This window comes from Dipodomys merriami, unplaced genomic scaffold, assembly GCF_024711535.1.
Source record: "Dipodomys merriami isolate MVZ:Mamm:240054 unplaced genomic scaffold, mDipMer1.0.p SCAF_22, whole genome shotgun sequence".
Classification (NCBI taxonomy): Eukaryota; Metazoa; Chordata; class Mammalia; order Rodentia; family Heteromyidae; genus Dipodomys; species Dipodomys merriami.
The window spans coordinates 18999744-19018780 of record NW_027203604.1 but is presented as its reverse complement, the minus strand read 5'-3'; the positions used below and the strand labels follow the sequence as shown (position 1 = coordinate 19018780).

General features: G+C 50.8%; 2 protein-coding genes across 3 annotated transcripts; one reads left to right on the top strand and one right to left on the bottom strand.

The window, feature by feature from the left end:
• Window positions 1–100: 100 nt before the first annotated feature.
• Ptcd1 (pentatricopeptide repeat domain 1) lies at window positions 101–10804 on the top strand. The gene is made up of 9 exons (XM_070033561.1): window positions 101–186; window positions 1248–1738; window positions 4149–4289; window positions 5493–5711; window positions 6043–6144; window positions 8023–8730; window positions 8989–9105; window positions 9841–10023; window positions 10427–10804. Exons 2-9 carry the CDS (start codon window positions 1274–1276, stop codon window positions 10610–10612), a joined length of 2121 nt encoding a protein of 706 aa, XP_069889662.1. The 5' UTR covers window positions 101–186; window positions 1248–1273; the 3' UTR covers window positions 10613–10804.
• Window positions 10805–10897: 93 nt separating this feature from the next.
• Bud31 (BUD31 homolog) lies at window positions 10898–18981 on the bottom strand. Of its 2 annotated transcripts, none has more exons than XM_070033565.1 (6): window positions 18769–18981; window positions 17514–17623; window positions 16568–16690; window positions 13135–13257; window positions 12109–12275; window positions 10898–11142 (listed from the first exon to the last, which is right to left on the bottom strand). In XM_070033565.1, exons 3-6 carry the CDS (start codon window positions 16659–16661, stop codon window positions 11092–11094), a joined length of 435 nt encoding a protein of 144 aa, XP_069889666.1. In that variant the 5' UTR covers window positions 16662–16690; window positions 17514–17623; window positions 18769–18981; the 3' UTR covers window positions 10898–11091. The 2 variants fall into 2 exon arrangements, with proteins under 2 accessions (XP_069889666.1, XP_069889667.1); XM_070033566.1 differs by lacking the exon at window positions 18769–18981 and adding an exon at window positions 18652–18745.
• Window positions 18982–19037: the final 56 nt, after the last annotated feature.

Here is a 19037-nt window from a genome sequence, read left to right as displayed (position 1 = left end):
CCGGCGGGTCGGCGCTTCGCCTCCAGCCCTGCGCGTGCGAGAGCTCGAGACGCGGACTGCGCCTGCGCGAGCCTCGGCTGCGGCGCCTGCCTAAGGTATTGGGTGACACCGCCCGGCGACCGCCCGGGGGACGCGCTGAGGACCGCGCGGGGACCAGCACGGCGTTCTAGGCTCCCGGCCGTTCCGGTGAGTTCCTGTTCCATCCACGCAGGAGTTCTGAGACCCTGGCAGAGCTGGCCCGTGTGGCAGCGAGAGTCCTGAGCCCAGGACTGACTGGAACTTGGGGCTTGACTGGAACTCAGGCTCTGAGGGCCTGGGGAGAAGGGGGTCGCGCTGGGTCGAGGGCCGCGGGATGGGCAGTGGGGTCTTCAGCGTGTCGGTGATTCTGGAGTTGGATTGGTCGATTGGGGTGCGGTGGAGGGGGGCTGGTGTCTCACTAGGAAACCCAGGCGGGCCTCTAACTCGCGATCCTCCCGATTCAGCCTCCTGAGTGCGGGGGATTACAGTCGAGCCTAGGAGAAAGAATGGATTTCCTAGGAAGATAACTCTCGCTTTACTTTTTTTTTCCCCCTGTGTAAACCTTAGCATTTCCTTCCCTGATTGGCAGAGAATATGTTAGCAGTGGATTTGTCAGAAGACAGTTTGTGCAGCTACCACACAGGGTGGTCACTCGTGCTATCATTTAGGCGCACTTCTGCTGTGAAATTACCATAGGCTTGTGTTATCTAATGCATTGAAAACTTCATAGACTAGTATACCACATATGCATGTACAGTACATATGTACACTGCTATTGAACTACAGTCCGACTCCACTCTAGTCTCAGTTATTGATGTATTGTCTTTTTTTTTTTTTTTGGTCCAAGACTGGGACTTGAACTCAGTACTTGAAGTTTTCACTCATTGACTAGCACTGTAGCAACTGAGCAATGCTTCCAACCCCAGAGTCTTTCTAACGTATCCAAACCTTAAAGGTATTTTCATGCTGCCAGTCTCCAGTAGCTCATACTTGTAATCTTAGCTACTAAAGAGGCTGAGATCTGGGGGAGGTCAAGGTTTGAGGCTAGTCCAGGCATGGGAGTCCTAGAGACTCCATCTCCAAAAATGATCATCCAATAACGAGGCTGGAGGCGTGGTTCAGGAGGCTAGGATTGATTATTGGCAGGCCTTATATAACCACTACCCAATCTTCTGCCTTTGTAACTGTGAAGCTGACTTGACTTCCTTAATTTGTTTGAAATATTACAGGCCCCGGTGGGACAGGAAAGCCAGACATGGATATTATGAGACTTGCCCGCCTCTTCTCTGGTCCTGGCCCTGTGGGACTGTCCATCCTCCAATGCCTTGGTCCTCGTGGAGTCTGGTGGGCAGGAGGCAAGGAGGGGCTGGTTTGGCCCAGGATCCTGCAGCCAGCACGGCCAGTGTCAGCAACCTTCAGCAGCTCCCTGGGGCAGGGGAGCCGGAAGAACATGAGCAGCCAACACAGTGACCCCAGTCAGCCCAGCACCCTAACCCCTCAGGAAGAAGAGGAGGAAGAAAGCTTTGGAACTCTCTCTGACAAATACTCCTCCCGAAGAATATTCCAGAAATCCACAGCTGAGTTGTATAACTGGCAGCTCAGAGAGCAGAATGTGGAGGAAGATGAAGACGGGGAGACAGAACCCAAAGCATGGCAGGGCCGAAGGAACACCCCATATTGGTACTTCCTCCAGTGCAAACGCCTGATCAAAGAAGGGAAGGTGAGGGAACCTGGCATTCCTTCTGCTTTCCTGAGCTCAGTGTTGGGTGTGTAGCATCTCAGTGCTCCCCATTACTAAATGTTGGGGTGCTCAGCAGCACTTGATCCATGGGCCCTTTTGTTCCTTGTCTTTTTTTTTTTTAAGTGGTACAGGGATTTGAACACCCCCAACCTTTTTTGCTTAAGTTAATTTTCAGATAGTGGCTCATGCTTTTGGCTTATGCCAGCGTAGACTATGATTCTCTTACTTATGGCCTCCTGTATACCTGGGATTACAGGTATGGGCCACTATGCCTGGCTTATTAATTGAAATAGAGGGGAATCTCACTTTTCCCCCCCTCAGGCTGGCCTCAAACTTGCAGTCTCCCCAATATCTACTTCTTGCATAGCTGGAATTGCATGTGTGAATCACTATCCCCTTTCTTTACTCACCATGGTGACCCAGCAGTCTCATAGCATGACTATAACTCAGTTTCTACTGTTCAGGTCTCCTGCCCCAGCCTCCTATAGAAGCTGGAAGTATATATGTACAGCTCTGGCTGTTTGCTGGTTAATTGGAGATAAGACTCTCAGATTTGTCTGCCGGGGCTAGCTTTGAACTGTGATCTGCAGATCTCAGCCTCTAAATGGCAATTCTATTATTCCATTTGCTTGGTCAAATTTCCTTGGGTCATGCTCTATTCTCTTTCTCTGACCCACACTACCTCCAAGCTTTTCCAACCCTGCCCTCAAATGTCTGGGTGTAGACTTTCCTTTACCTCCTCAACTTTGGTGTTTTTTTTGGTTGTTGTTGTTGTTTTGTTTTGTTTTTTGTTCTTTGGTGGTAGTACTGTGAGGTTTGAAGTCAGGGCTTCTATTTGCCAGGGAGGTGCTCTACACCTGAGCCATACTCCCGACCCTTTTGCTTTGATTATTTTTCAAGGAGGGTCTTGCAGATTTTGCCTAGGCCAACCTGGCTCATGATCTTTCTATCTATAGCCTCCTGCCTTGCTGGGACTACAGGTGTCTATCACTGTGTCTAGCTCTCCTCAGCTATTAAGGACATTTGTCACTAGGTCTTCTGTCAATATCATGTCCTTTGCCACCTACTTGCAGCACAGAAAGCAGATCCTGATCATCTTCTCCCTCAAACTACCAAAGTATCCTGTGCCATTGCTTTTATGTTGCTGGTTAGAGCGTGTGGCTCAGTGTGCTTGCTCAGCTCACTCAAGGCCCTGAATTCTATCCCCAGCACTGAAAAAGAAAACAAAAGTTTCTTAAAGATTGACAATGACATTGTGTTTATATTTTAAAATCTCTTAGTGGTAGGTGCTGAAGACCTTTTGAGTGTTTGGGATTTACTTTAAAAAATGGCATTTGGGGCTGGGAAGGTGATTCAGTGGTAGAGTGCTTGCCTTGCATGCCTGAGGCCCTGGGTTCGATTCCTCAGCACCACATAAGCAAAAAGAAAAAGCCAGAAGTGGCGCTATGACTCAAGTGGTAGAGCGCTAGCCTTGATCTGAAGAGCTGAGGGACAGCGCCCAGGCCCAGAGTACAGGCCCCACGGCCGAACCCCCCCAAAAAAAATAAAAAATAAAAAAAAATTTTTAAAAAAATGGAATTTGATGCTGGCTATAGGTGGCTCATGCCTGTAATCATAACTACTCAGGAGGCTGAGATCCGAGGATTGTGGTCCCAAAAAAAAAAAAAAAAGCCAGAAGTAGAGCTGTGGCTCAAGTGGTAGAGTGTTAGCCTTGGGTAAAAAAGCTCAGAGACAAAGTCTAGGCCCTGAGTTCAAGTCCCAGAACAGGCACCAAAAAAAACCAAAGGGGGAGAGTGCCCAACTCAGAGTTAATAAGATCAGCTAGTCATTGAGCCAGCATTGTATGTACATCCTTTTCCCCTACTCTTCTGTTCACTTGGAATTTACCATTGTGAGAAGTTAAGAAATAAACAAAGAAGGCCAGGTTCCAGTGACTCACGCTTATAATCCTAGCTCCTCAGGAGGTTGAGATCTAAGGATTGAGGTTCAAACCCAGCTGGGGCAAGAAAGTCCATGAGACTCTTAACTCCAATTAACCACCAAAAAAAAAATCAAGTGGAAAAGCACTAGTTTTGAATGGAAAAGCCGGGACAACACCCAGGTGCTGAATTCAAGCCCCAAGACTGGCACAAGAAAAACAAAGGGAAGCCAAGATCCTCACAGTGGTTTATGAGGACCTGGGGGATCTACTGCCCCATCCCATTTCTCTCCATCCTCCTACTCCCATGCTGTGTGGCCATCTGGGCACCTTGGCTGCTCTTTTAATCCTTCCCACTTCCGTGGCCTCAGGACCTTTGCACTGGCTGTCCCTTCCCACCTTTCTCCCTTTGCTGAGCATCTTGGAGACCATCCTGAGCCCCTGCCCTGTCCATCTCCACTTTCCCCTCAGCTGGCCAATGCTCTGGACCTGTTTGAGAGGCAGATGCTGAAGGAGGAGAGACTGCAGCCACTGGAGTACAACTACACGGTGCTGATTGGTGGCTGTGGGCGTGTTGGCTACCTGAAGAAGGCCTTCAGGCTCTACAATGATGTGAGTGCAGGGGGTGGGGGGTGGGAAGGCAGGCAGGGCCTCAGGGCTGAGCCTCTAAAGGTACATGCACTGGGTGCAGGACCTAAGGGTGCTAGTTGCCAATGCTTGGGCCAATAACTCAGACTTCCTGGAGTCAGGTTCACCACTGTAAAATGCAGGTGGTCTCAGGGGATTGAATGAAGCAATGTGAAGAAACATCCTTTACCTGAGCAGATGGCTCACACCTTTAATCTTAGGTACTATCTGAGGATCATGCTTCAAATCCCACCTGGGCAGGAAAGTCTATGAGCTTCTTTTCTCCAGTGAACCACCAAAAAAAGCCAGAAGTGGAGCTATGGCTCAGGTGGTAAAGCGCTCTCCTTGAGTACAAAAGCTTAGGCCCTGAGTTCAAGTCCCAATACTGGTACCAAAGAAAAAAAAAAGGAATATCCTTCAACACTTATCATGCCTGGGCTGTGGTGTGCATTTCCTGAGTACCTTTTTTGTCCTGTGTGTGCTTATTCTTTTTCTTGATCCCACTCCATCCAAGCTAGCTCTTTGGGAAAAGACCTCCCTAAGAGCCAGGGAGCCATTTCCTTTTTTTTTTTTTGTCGGTCATGGGGCTTGAACTCTGGGCCTGGGTGCTGTCCCTCAGCTCTTCAGCTCAAGGCGAGCGCTCTACCACTTGAGCTACAGCGCCCCTTCCGGTTTTCTAGTGGTTTATTGGAGATAGGAGTCTCACAGTCTTTCCTGCCCAGGCTGGCTTTGAACCGCAATTCTCAGATCTCAGCCTCCTGAGTCGCTAGGATTACAGGCGTGAGCCACCAGCGCCCAGCGCCATTTCCTTTGTGTGTCAGAAAGGAGTGTGGCCCTGGAGACTTGGGTGCTCACAGGGGAGAGCTCATCTCCTGCAGCCTGAAGCCAGCCCATGGCAGCCCATGCTCTTACCATTTGGTATACTCTGCTCTTGGCATGACCATGGGGAGGCCAGGAAAAAAAGGGGTGTGTGTGTGTGTGTGTGTGTGTGTGTGTGTGTGTGTGTGTGTGTGTGTGTGTGTGTGTGTGTGTGTGTGTGTGTGTGTGTGTGTGTGTGTGTGTGTGTGTGTGTGTGTGTGTGTGTGTGTGTGTGTGTGTGTGTGTGTGTGAAAGAGAGAGAGAGAGAGAGAGGAAGACCAAGGAACATCATGGTCTTTCAATGTCCCTGTATTTCTCCCATCTGCACAGATGAAAAAGAGACAGCTGGAGCCTTCAGACGCCACATATACAGCCTTGTTCAATGTCTGTGCCGAGTCCCCGTGGAAGGACTCAGCCCTGCAGAGTGCCCTGAAGCTCCGACAGCAGCTGCAGGCCAGAAACTTCCAGCTCAACCTCAAAACCTACCATGCCCTGCTGAAGGTAGCTGCCAGGTGTGCAGACCTCAGGATGTGCCTCGATGTGTTCAAGGTGGGGAGCCGCCCCTCTTTCCTGCCCCTCCCCTGAGGGTCTTAGGGTACTCCTGTGGGGTGAGGAAGTAGAGGGAGTGTCCCAGGAAGGCAGTGGCTAACTCTGACATGCCCAAAGGGCCAGTGAGAAGTACTGTGGCAGTGTGCTAATCTTGGTGGGCTGTTCCCACTTGCTCCCACAGCTGGCCAGGGGTTGGGTTAAGAGACCCCCCCCAGCTCTGTGACTGCCTGGGTGGCCTTTGCAGAGGTGCTGCCCAAGCTGGCTGGAAGCAAGGTATGCGGCCTGGGCCCTGCTGTAGGTTTGCAACCAGCCTGCCTTGCTCCCCACCTAGGAAATCGTCCACAAGGGCCACTTGGTCACTGCGGAGACCTTCAGTTTCCTGCTTATGGGCTGCATCCAGGACAAGAAGACAGGCTTCCGATATGCCCTGCAGGTCAGTCCCTCCTACCCTGAGCCTCATGCGCCGGGGTGCAAAGCAGGTTGTGTGCATGGCCAACTTTGGCCCTCCTGGTAACCATCATGGGGCACCTGGAGCCCCTGTTTTGTAGACAGCAGGAAACAAAGGTGTGCAGATGGGCAGTGACTCTGCCCCCTAAACTCCCTGCTGACCCCCTGCAGTGTGATCACTAAGAGTGCAGAGATCAACACATCCAACCTGAATCCCACCCCACTTACCCCCATGCACACATGCATGCAGTCCCCTTCATTGCAGGGTTGGTTGGTGTTTACATGGGTGTTGTGGCTGCTTCTGTGGCCTCTCAGTGTCATCCTCTGCATCCTAACGTGTGTGTCAGAGACCAGCAGCAATCCCACCCAGCCTCCCATCCTGTCCTCTGTCCAGCAAGCTCCCCCCGCCCTCCCTAAGCAAAACCACAACTTATTAGGACCTCAGGCCTGTGTCCCTCTGCAGAATTCCCAGAAGCTGTGGCTGCCCAGCTGGCCTCCACCTCCTAAGATCAGCCAACACATTCCCCTTGGCCTTGGTCTGTTCTGGTTAAAGTACCCTATTGTCCTCAGGGGGTGTTTGTGCTGCACAAACACTGAAATGCCTCTGCCCGGCTCTGTGAGTCCCATTCTGCAGGTGAGGAAATGGAGATTGGTGGAGATTTGAAACTTCCCTGAGACCCCACATCCACTGAGCGCTGAGGCTAAGACTGAAGTTGATGTGACCCTAGAGCTGACTCCCTGCCACCATCATGGGGTAGCGTGTGTCCCTTACACATACACACACACTCCTTGTCTGTGTGGCTGTCCAGATCCTTACCATCCTCAAGATCCTGCCCCAGCAGGCGGTTGGGACCTGGCCTGCTGCTCTCCCGGGCAGCTTTGGGAGTGCCATTCATCCGGTGAGCTGGGATGTCAGGCGCCACCCTGGCCCCAAGTTCGGTGTAGATGCCTGTCTGAGCCTGCAGATGAAACACATAAGCTAACTGGCATCATAGAAACAACAGCACAGTCCTGGCCCAGATGTGACCCCAGTGCTGTGGGTCACCCCCACACATGTGCTGGGTGTATGTTGCAAACACGGGAATAGCTTGAGATGTGGGGTTTAGGCCACAGCCTGACAATCTACATTGCTGGCTCTCTCTGCCTCTGTCCTGCTCTGCATCTGACATGATGAATTCAAGTCTCAGCATCTAAGCCTCAGCCTTGGGGCCTGTGGCTAGGCATGCATCAGGTAAATGGGAGGCACTGCTGAATCTCAGCCTGCAAAGTCAGCCTAGACTCTTCTAGAACTTAGCCTCTTTGGCCAGCCCTACCATAGGGGAGGCGAAGGAGATGATGGGCAGAGATCTCAAGTAGAAGGGTTCTGAAGAGATGGTAAAGGGACCATACTGGTAGAACAGTTTAGGGGTGAGCTTGAGGAAGGAGAGGAGAGCTGCTGGAGTCTGGAGTCAGGTAGACACTTGTCAGATTCTTCTGGCCACTTAAAAAAATATACATATATATTATACATATTATTATATGTAACATATACTGCATATCTATACATATACATAGTGTTTATATATGTATAGACATGCGTATATATATATATATATAGTGTTTTTACTATGTTACCCAGGTGATCCTTGAACCTAGTCTCAAATGAGCCTCACATCTCAGCCTGCTGAATGCTGGGACTACTGACCCACACCATTCTGCTTTTTTTTTTTCTTCTTTTTTTCTGGTATTGGGTGGAACCCAGCTTTTCACTGCGCCTTGAGGGTTTTAGGTACCTTTTGACTTTGCCATCTGATTCCTCACTCCCCTGCTGCTGGAGGCCTTGGATTGGTAGAACTCTGAGCCAGTGTCTGTGTTTTCCTCACAGGTGTGGAGGCAGATGCTGAGTCTGGGAATCAAGCCAAACCAGTATGGCTACAACTTGCTCTTGGGGGCAGCTCGGGACTGCGGCCTGGGGGACCTAGAGTTGGCCTCCAGGCTGCTCCTGAGGCCCCAGGAAGGCACAGTTCTGCTCCAGCCATCTACAGGCAGGCGGCGGGTAGGAAGGAAGGGCCAGTTCAAATTAGGTGATGGTATGGCAGCAAGACTCCACGTTGAGGCACTGGAAAAGGAGCTGTTTCTGGAACCTTCTCAGGCACTAGAGAGGCCTCCAAAGCCTCGGGATGCCAGGGTGCCTAGCAAAGCCCAGCCCGAGATGGAAATGGAGGCACAGGCTGACCACTCAGCAGCCCTCGCCCCACTGGCCCTGAGGCCTCCTCCCATGGAGCCAGAGGTCAACCTCTTGGCTCTCGGGGCTGTCTCCCCAACTGTGGTCTCCTTTGGGAATGTGGCCACTCCTGCTGACAGGCTGGCCTTGATGGGGGGCCTAGGCGGCTTCCTAGGCAAGATGGCAGAGCACGGGATCCAGCCAGACATCAAAACCTTCACATTGCTGGCAGAGGTGGTAGAGCCCGGGAGCCCTGCAGAGGCCTCGCTGCTGACCTCACTGGACACACACCAGGTGGAGGCTGATGTGACGTTCTACAACACGCTGATGAGGAAGAAGAGCAAGTCAGGAGATCTGGAGGGGGCAAAGGTAAGGGGCTTGGCTGGGGGTGGGGCAGGCCCCAGGCACACTCCCATGAGCCCCTTTTCCCCTTCCTCTCTGGATCCCATTGTGAAACGTGGCTCTAGAGCCCAGGCCCTGCATGATGCCTGCAGCAGAGGGCACTGGGAGGCCTTTGAACAGACCTGGGCCCCTGGGGGCTCCAACAGCCCATCCAGGGCTTCAGCACAAGTCCTCCCCTGGGAGGGCGAGCCCCAGAGGACAGACATGATACATTTGACCTCACAGGCTCTGCTGCCAATCCTGGCAAAGCGAGGAATTGTCCCTGATCTGCGGACGTTCTGCAACCTGGCCATTGGGTGCCGCCAACACAAGGACGGTCTGCAGCTGCTCGCAGACATGAAGGTGAGGGGGTCCAGGCAGGTCTCCTGTGGTAGTGCGCAGGGTAAAAGTTGTCAAGGACATGGGGGTACAGACCCTCTACACTTGGGAAGGGTAAGTGGACTCCACACTTGGGAAGGGTAAGTGGACTCCACACTTGGGAAGGGTAAGTGGACTCCACTTCCAGCACAGAGTGGCATCTACCCCCTTGGGGACCAAGGGGAGCTGCTGTGGGACGTGGCACAGAAACAGGCCATTTCCATACTAAAGATGGTGCTCTTGGGGGGCCCATGGAGGGGATGGGAACAGGTCTGGGCCCAAGCACCCTGGAGGGATGAGAGGTATTTCTAGAGGACAATGGATTGGAAGTCTTGGGGGTCAAAGGGCAGTTATCACTGCCTTGTCCAGTTCTGATACATACCCTGCCTGGCCCTCATCGGATCTTAGTGCTAAATGGATTTTATCTGAGCCTAAGAGGGCGCTTTCTTCGGACCACATATGCCCCTCATGGTCAGCCTATGGCAGCTCCTCTCCAGGGTGCTGCCACCTCCCTGTCCCCAGGAAATAGCCAGAAGCGAGGCCCTGGAAGCTCCTGTGACCTCAGCAGCAGGCTTCTCCCAAGTTCTGCTGTCCTTTTGGAGGGGGAGGACGGCCAGTGTTGCCTTAAGGCTCTACCCTTCTGGCCCCTGATGACTGGCCCCAGAGCCGGCCTGATGATGACTGCCCCTGCCATCATACCGCTGTGTGCTTTCATTTCAGAGATCCCAGGTGACCCCCAATACCCACATCTACAGCGCCCTCATCAATGCAGCCGTCAAGAAGCTAGACTATGCCTACCTCATCGACATTCTGAAGGACATGAGGCAGAGTGGTGTCCCTGTGAATGAAGTGATCATCCACCAGCTGGAGTTTGCGGCCCAGTACCCCCCCAACTTTGACCGAGTATGTGCCCCAGGCTGAGCATTGCCTTCTTGGCCAGGGTCACCCTGGTTCTGGCCTTTGGGGGCTGTCTAGCAGCTTCTTGGAGAACCCTCTCCCTCTCCCCTGGAGATAGTTGTGGTCCCAGGACGGAGGTGCCTTCAGTGTGGGGGCAGTGAGTGGATGAAACCCAGTGACTATGGCTTGTGGGGCTAGGAGACCTCCATTGGGGAGATGACACTGCCTGGGCAGGGATCTGACCTGCCCAGTGGGGTGGCCATCTTGCCAGGAATCAGGCTGACTACAGCTTTTCTGCCTCTCCCTGTAGTCTGCTAGGAGGCAGCAGGGAACAAGGCCAAGCCAGCTGATGGGATTTGGGGTTGGTGGCAAAAGCACACAGACCCTGATGCCCTCTTTATCATTACAGTACAAAGGGAAGAACACCTACTTGGAGAAGATCGATGGCTTCAGAGCCTACTATAAGCAGTGGTTGAAAGTGATGCCAGCAGAGGCGGCCCCCCACCCTTGGCAGGAGTTCCGGACCAACCCCCAGAGGGACCAAGACTCGAGTGAGGACACTGGTGTGGACAAAGGCCATGGGGGACAGAGGTGATCAGAGGCTATGTGGGACAAGACGCCCTCACGCTGTCCAGAGGAGCCCCAGGAGTCTCTTCCACCTAGTCAAGGGAGATGCCGTGGCATCTCCATAACAGGTACTATGCTGGTATGAAACACATTTGGAACCTACGGTGCCCACATTACAGCAGGGAAAAAGCAGGTCCAGTCACCCCTGCTCAGGTCAGCCAGACCCGTACAGTTTTCATCTTCACTGAGGAAGCACACTCGCTCAGGGCCACCCTGCACCTAGCAAGGGGAAGCAGGACGCCCAACTCAGGACCAAGAGGTGGAAAGGTTTTATTTTTACAAATCACAGCTGGTGAATGCCAACGCTTTCACCTGTAGAGGCCACCCACAAATGGGGTCTGAGGAACTGCTCTGACAATAGCCAATCCTAGGAAGGAGTGGGCACAGTCAGCAGGAACCTGCGAGGTCCACAGTCCAGGATGGAGAAGGGGGTCTGGGCCAGGGGTCTCAGCCGGAGCAGCCACGGCAGCCACAGTGTGTGCACTCGATGATGCGGCCCTGCAACAGAGGACGCTTGTCAGACTGCAACCCACCGCCATACCCCTGCACCCACAGAACCAGTAGGACATTCCCTATGGGAAACATGAGAGTTCTAGAGGGAATTTCATTCCCTGTGTGCATTTCATTTATGTGAATTCATTGCTGGATAAAAAAAAAAAAAAATCTGTGTGCCTAAGTCTTATTCTGAAGAACCTTGGGCCCTCTGCTGGTGGGGACACTGGACAGAGTAGGCCCACAGGTTACTGTGGCTCACTGGCCCAGCGCCCTGGTGGCCCTAGAGCAGTGGGATGGGTTCTACCTTTCCTGACTCTTGGAGGAATTAAGTGTAAGCACCTCCTCTGGTGAGATCCAGTTAAACCCAATCGTGACCCTCTGTGCAGTCCAGAGGCTCTCCAAGGGGAGGGGCTTCTGCCTGCTGCCTGCCCCCCACCCCCAATCCATGTTCCCAGCGCACCTGTGTGTGCATGTGGCCTGAGCACAGCTTGGCTCCAGGATGAACATTTGCTGTGCACAGGCTTTGTGGAGGGGGCACCTGTGTGAAACTAGAGGCGAAAAGGCCACACTGGCCAGACCTCCAGCTGGGCCAACAGCTACCATGGGCCATATGCCAGTGACTCCTCTGCCTTTCAGCTGCATTTCAGAGGGGCTGGAGCCCTAAGCGCAGCTACTGCTTATCAGCACCACTCCTGGGTGCATGGCCAAGCTAGAATATTAGTTCTTGCAAAAGGAATGTAGTAATGGTGACACTGAAGTGTCTGAGGACAGACGAGCAGTCACACTTCTCTAGTGTTAGCAAAAGGGGCTCAACACTGACCTAGATACCCCACCTAGCATAGACTCCAAAGAGAGAGAAGCGCTCCCAGGAAGGATGGATAGCAGGGCCCCTGTGACAAACTGCATCCCAGATAAGTGCTGCTCAGTGCTCAGCAGGAATTAACATGTAATGGAACCATTAGACATTACCACTTCCAGCTTGCTTTTGGGAACCCGGCAAATGCAGTTTGTCCCAAAATTAGTGTCCCGGGTCTGAATGCAGCGCAGGCAACACAAATTCTCATAGCCCTGTTTTTTCCACTTTGCAATAAGGTTCTTGTCCGCATAGCCTTCTTTAATACAGTATTCATAGAGTTCTGCCAAAGAGATGAGCAGAGGGCATCAGATTGCAGCATGACAAACCCACCTCCAACCTCAATTAAAAAAAAAAGTTGCCCTCCTTTTTTTTTCGGTTGGTCATGGGGTTTGAACTCGGGACCTGGGTGCTATCCCTGAGCTTTTCTGCTCAAGGCCACAGCTCCACTTGAGATTTTACTTGAGAATTATCAATTGAAAACCACCGAGTCATGGGGCTGGGAAGGTGGTAAAGCTCAGTGGTAGAGCGCTTGCCTTGCATGCATGAGGTCCTTGGGTTTGATTCTTCAGCACCACATAAGCAAAAAGAAAAAAGTTGGAAGTGGTGCTGTGGCTCAAGTGGCAGCCCGCTAGCCTTGAGCTGAAGAGCTGAGGGACAGCGCCCAGGCCCAGAGTTCAGGCCCCACGACCGACCCCCACACTCCCCCCCCCCCAAAAAAAGAAAATCCCCACTGAGTCTTGCAGACATTCCTGCCCAGGCTGGTCTTGACCTGAAACTTTCAGATCTCAGTCTCCTGGTTAGCTAGGATTACAGGCATGAGCCACCAGCTTCCCCCATTTTTTTTTCCTTTTTCTTTTTGCCAATCCTGGGGCTTGAACTCAGGGCCTGGGCACTCTACCACTTGAGCCACAGCACCATTTCCAGCCTTTTCTGTTTATGTGGTACTCAGGAATCAAACCTAGGGGCTTCATGCATGCTAGGCAAGTACTCTACCACTAAGCCACATTCCCAGCCCCCAGAGTTTCCCAGTTTTTAATGGTAAGACAAATCTCAGTGTTTGCTGGGGTAACAAGGACAAGACTCTACTTCATTTTGGAAGCTGTTCAAGTGTAATAGGCTGAGAAAGTTTAGCCACTCACCTCTGCTTATGGCTTTCCGCTTGTAAAAGAGGTCAAAGATATAGCGGGTTTTTTGGTGGTGGATTCTAAAGATGGGCCAGAGGGATTCCACTTTCCTCTTTCCTTCATGAGGCTCTGTTTCAGCTGTGAAGAGAAAAGTATAAATGACCGTAGTGTGTTTAGCAGAGTAGATGCAGTCTGCACAGTGGGGAGGGTTTTGTTTAAGACAGAGGATTGTCTCAGATTGAGGACATAGCTCAGTGGTACAGCACTTGTCTACCATATATAAGGCACTGGGTTCTGGGTTTCATCCCCAGCAATGCAAAAACAAAACACCAGCATCTTACTATATAGTGCACCCTAAGTAAGGATGGCCTCAAAGTCTGGATCCCCTGGCTTCAGTCCCCCAAGTGCTAGGATTACGGATGTAATCCCAGGAAACAATCTGGAAATTCCTCAACAAGTTAAATGTAGAGTCAGCCATTGACCCAGAAATTTCACTTCTAGGTGCATACCAAAGAGAACTGAAAATGTGCCCACATACTTGTACGTGAATATTCACAGATGAAAGGGTAGAAAGAACCCAAATGGCCATGAGTAGAGGCATGGATAAACCAAGTGTGGATTCCCCACACAATGGAATGTTATTCAGCCAGAAAAGGAATGAAGAAGTGATTGACACATGCTACAACACAAAACAAACTGAGTGTACACTAAGCACCTCTTAACTAGACACTTTAAACTTTACAGTATTTGATCTGTGTCTCAATCAAACAGTAAAATAGAGATCTTCAACAATTACATTGAAGTCTTATGACTAAAGGACAATGGGGGGGCTGGGAAGGTGGCTCAGTGGTAGAGCGCTTGCCTTGCATGCATGAGGCCCTGGGTTCGATTCTTCAGCACCACATAAGCAAAAAGAAAAAAGCCGGAAGTGCTGCTGTGGCTCAAGTGGTAGAGCACTAGCGCTAGCCTTGAGCTGAAGAGCTGAGGGACAGCACCCAGGCCCAGAGTTCAGGTCCCACGACTGGACCCCCCCCAAAAAAAAGTAATAATAAAAAATAAAGAACACCGAGGTCTGAAATCAGGGTGCTTATCAACTTCAGGAGAGCAAAGAAATGCTGAGAAGTTATGCTGTTAGAGCAAAATGGCCCAAGGAATATTCTTTTCACAAATAAAGAATATCACATACAAGGCAAGATTCCCCAGGGTTAGATCCCTAGTACTGTAAAACACTGCTCCTTTGAAGAGTAAGTTATAATTTTATTTTAGTCTGTCATGGGGCTTGAACTCAGGAGCTGAACTCTGTCCCTAAGCTCTTTTATTCAAGGCTATTGCCCTAACACTGTGAGCCACAGCATCACTTCCAGTTTTCTAGTGGTTAATCTGAGATGAATCTCACATATTTCCTGCCTAGTTTGGCTTCAAACACTGACCCTCAGATCTCAGCCTCCTGAGTAACCATGATTACAGGTGTGAGCCACCAGTACCCACCTGGAAGTTTTGGGTTTTTTTTTGTCGCTCTACCACTTGAGCCACAGCACCACTTCTGGCTTTTTCTGCTGATGTGGTGCTGAGGAATTCAGGGCCTCATGCATACAAGGCAAATGCTCTACCACTGAGCCACCTTCCCAGCCCCATAATTTTTTTTTGCCAGCCCTGGGGCTTGAACTCAAAGCCTGGGCACTGTCCCTGAGCTTCTTTTGATCAAAGCTAGTGCTCTACCACTTGAGCCACAGTGCCTCTTCTGGTTTTTCTGTGAATCAGACCCAGGGCTTCATGCATGCTAGGCAAGCACTCTACCACTAAGCCACCTTCCCAGCCCTGGAAGTTATAATTTTAAAGGACTCTTTATTCCAGCACTCTCTTGTCTCCTTTATTATGACAAGAGCTGCTTGGAGAAAAAAAAAAAAAAAACCCTCTCATCTCACATTAACCTTGATTACTGTAATTTCCTCACCCACAAGTTACCTTCTGTTGTAAAAACAAGAGATAAAGTAACAGGCCATCTGACTTGTGATAACAGCTAATTACAGTAAGACTTCATAATTACAATGACTAGATTAGCAACAATAACCATTTAAAAATGGACAGAGTAGCACACATCTGTAATCTTAGCTACTCAAGAGGCTGAGACCTGGAGGGTAGCAATTGGAAACCAACCCTGGCAGAAAAGTTCTAGAGATTCCATCTCCTGTTAACCAGGAAAAATGCCAGGCTAGAGGTGTGACTTAAGTGGTAGAGCAACAGCCCAAAGCTGAACTAGAGTGAGAGGCTCTGAATTCAATCCCTAGTACCAGTACACACACACAACTTTAAATAGCAATTCAAGTGCTTCCACCGTGATTATAGGTCAACAGATCTTTGTGTTTCTGATAAAATTTCAGAGACAGTATATACATAGGTTCACAAAGTGCAAGATCACACCCTATGTAGAAAGAAGTAACAGTACATCTAGAAGACTAAAATGATGCCAAGACTAAGAAATAAAAGAAACAGTGTTAAAGATGCAAAACAGTATCAAAAAAAAATGTTCCATAGAACATGATTGTGAAAGAGCATTTCCAAGTAACAACACATAATACTAAATATATAAAAAACTGAAGTAAGCCGGGCGCTGGTGGCTCACGCCTGTAATCCTAGCTACTCAGGAGGCTGAGATCTGAGGATCGTGGTTCAAAGCCAGCCCGGGCAGGAGAGACCGTGAGACTCCTATCTCCAATAAACCACCAGAAAACCGGAAGTGGCGCTGTAGCTCAAGTGGTAGAGCGCTCGCCTTGAGCTGAAGAGCTGAGGGACAGCGCCCAGGCCCAGAGTTCAAGCCCCACGGCCGACAAAAAAAAAAAAAAAAAAACAAACTGAAGTAGTACATAATTTATAGGTAGGCCATCTGACCTTCGTTCCCTAAAGCTTTAATATTCAAGTTGATCAAAAAGCTTTTGGAAGTGGCACTGTGACTCAAGTGGTAGAGCGCTCGCCTTGAGCTGAAGAGCTGAGGGACAGTGCTCAGGCCTAAAGTTCAAGCCCCACGACCAAAAAAAAAAAGCTTTTGGAGACTGGTGCCAGTGGCTCACGCCTGTAATCCTAGCTACTCAGGAGGCTGAGATCTGAGGATTGCAGTTCAGAGCCAGCCTGGGCACAAAAGACTGTGAGATTACTATCTCCAATAAACCACCAGAAAACCAGAATTGGTGCTGTAGCTCAAGTGGTAGAGCGCTTGCCTTGAGCTGAAGACCTGAAGAGCTGAGGGACAGAGCTCAGGCCCAGAGTTCAAGCCCCACGAAGCTTTTGGAAGGCCTTTTCATTAATGTTATTTTACTGGCAGCATTTCCAGCACTGTGTGTACCGACAGGTCACTGTTAGTAGACTTGTCTCTTCACTATAATGAGTTTATGCCCCTCCTGGAGGCACCAGTCCTTCTCCAGCCCACCCACACAGGAACATCTCCACTCACCTTCTCTCATCTTCTGATCTAATTCATCCAATGTTGGCTCAATCAACTCCCAGCCATCTGGGGGGGCTTTCCGGCTTCTTTTTACTTTAGGCATTTCCCCCCAACAAGATAATTTTCAAGGATCTGGAGGGGGTAAAAAGCAGTGGATTAGTTTGTGAGCCTCAAGTTACCAAAAGCCTTTACCAGTCACTATATTTGGAACACCTTGACTTTAGGGTTGTAACCACAGGAAGTAGTTCAGCATTCCAGTCAACCTGGGTTTAAATTGAAGCTAGCCAAGACAGGAAAAGTCCAAGACTTACTATTTCCCACTAGCCACCAAAAAACCTAAAGTGGAGGTGTGGCTCAAGTGGTAGAACACCAGCCTTAAGGGCTGGGAAGGTGGCTCAATGATAAGAGTGCTTGCCTTGCATGCATGAGGCCCTGGGTTCAATTCCTCAGCACCACCTAAACAAAAAAAGCTGGAAGTGGTGCTATGGCTCAAGTGGTAGAGCGCTAGCCTTGAGCTGAAGAGCTCAGGGACAGTGCCCAGGCCCAGAGTTCAGGCCCATGACCAAAAAAAAAAAAACCCTCCAGCCTTGAGTAAAAAACCTCAGGGACCCAGGGACCCGGGGAGGGGTGGGGGTGGGTGGGAGTGTGTGTGTGTGTGTACCAGGCCCTGAATTGAAGCCTCAGTACGTGAATTGAAGCGCGCGCGCGCACGCGTGCGTGCGTGCGTGCGTGCGTGCGTGCGTGTGTACCAGGCCCTGAATTGAAGCCTCAGTACGTGTGTGTGTCTATGCACACAGCATTTGCCACTAAGAGGTGAAATCTTAGTAAGATTGACAAACAAGATTACAAGCCTGGGGAGAAAGGACATCAATTATGATAGTGTAAATAGGACTACAACTGAAAGAGCTATAAGGAGTTAGAATTTAGAGAAAAAACAGCCACAAAATCATGGTACCTTAGAATCTTTCCTGGTCTTTGCAGTAACAGGCTTGGATTCTTTCCAGCTTTATCAATTATTCTGTGACTTTGGAGAGATTGCTTTCCCTCTTTGGTCCTCAGTCTCACCTGAAAATTGAGGTCTTATATTACCCAAGTGCCAAAATCTCTTTTAGACCTAACATGAAATCTGGCCAGTCCAAACTTAAATATCAATGTACTTTTAAAACCACAAAGCATTTCCTAACTGGCAAAACAAACTCCTACCATTAAGCACAGCAAACTTATCTTCCTCAAATCCATTCAGTCCCTCCCATTGTAAGGTGCTAAGGTGCCAGGTGTTTTACAAAGACCCTTCTCATAAGAACTCTCCCATTACCATTTTTAAAAAGGGAAAAGGAAGAAGGAAGCTGGGTGCTGGTGGCTCATGCCTTGCAAACCTTAACCACTCAGGAGGCTGAGATCTGAAGACCAAGGTTCGAAGCCTGCCTGGACAGGAAAATCCCTAAGACTCTTATCCCCAATCAACCATCAAAATAAAAAAAAAAAAAAAGCCAGAAACAAAGCTGTGATTCAAGTGGTGGAGTGCCAGACTTGAGGGAAGAAAAAAAAAAAGATCTTAGGGACAGCACCCAGGTTCTGAGTTCAAGCTCTAAAACAGGCACACCCCAAAGAAAAGAAGAAAAAGAAAGAAAGAAAAAGTGGAGGAGGAAGATGAGGAAAGCAGCAGCAGTAGCAACGAATTCTACGGGGGAGCACATCTGGATGGAACTGCAGGAGTGGCGCTGAACAGGGACTCCTGACATCCCCAACCAATGGTCTTTGCAGGAGTCCCTGCTCTGAAGCTAGAGACGGGTGGAATCTGGTCCTTGTCCCAGAGCGTCCCGGGACGACAGCCCCACTTTCCTCCGATCTCCGATCCCCTCGGGGAAGGAAAGGGATCGAGGGGGACGAGGGCGCTACCCAGAACTAGAGAGGGGTGCTGGGGAGAAGAGGCGAGAGAGGAAGACAGGCAGGGAGAACTCTGCAGCCATGCCCACGATGGAGTCGGCATCGGGACAGAATGGAGGAAAACCAACGGGAGTTTACACAGAAGGCGTCCGTCCCAGCATTGAACCGCGGCGGGAGCGGAAACGAGAAAAAGATCCCAAATCTACCCGCCGCCTCAGGGCATCCGAGCCTAGTGGGCCCCGCCGGCTCAGGCCGCACTCCAGGCCCTCCCACCCCAGCTGGCGCCCCGGGCCGGCGATGGGAACGGAGGAAAACACACTCACCAGAAGCCCGGGCGCCGAAAGCCGTCGCTTTTCTTCTGACAGCTTCCGCTCCTGTTGGGCTCTCTTCAAGAAGCGGCCTTCGCGGGGGGGGGGGGGCCCGCCCCTCCTCTCGCGAGATTTGTCGCCTTAGCTGCCCGCAGCGCTGCCAGCTAGAATTCCGTGGTGGCCCTCCGCCCTCACTTCCGGTAGGGTTAGCCGTCAGGGCTACGCGTCTCCCCAGACGGGAACACTGAGCGGGGCGGGGGTGGGGGGTTGTTGCCTGGCAGCGC

Bases quoted from the DNA above. Each gene is read 5' to 3' on its own strand.
- Ptcd1 (XM_070033561.1), top strand. From the start codon at position 1,274: ATGGATATTATGAGACTTGCCCGCCTCTTCTCTGGTCCTGGCCCTGTG. The intron at 5,712-6,042 runs GTGGGGAGCCGC...CTCCCCACCTAG, and splicing joins TGTGCCTCGATGTGTTCAAG to GAAATCGTCCACAAGGGCCA. The intron at 6,145-8,022 runs GTCAGTCCCTCC...TTTTCCTCACAG, and splicing joins GCTTCCGATATGCCCTGCAG to GTGTGGAGGCAGATGCTGAG.
- Bud31 (XM_070033565.1), bottom strand. From the start codon at position 16,661: ATGCCTAAAGTAAAAAGAAGCCGGAAAGCCCCCCCAGATGGCTGGGAG. The intron at 12,276-13,134 runs GTGAGTGGCTAA...TCTCTTTGGCAG, and splicing joins GCGGAAAGCCATAAGCAGAG to AACTCTATGAATACTGTATT. The intron at 11,143-12,108 runs GTAATGTCTAAT...CCTCTGTTGCAG, and splicing joins CCAAAAGCAAGCTGGAAGTG to GGCCGCATCATCGAGTGCAC.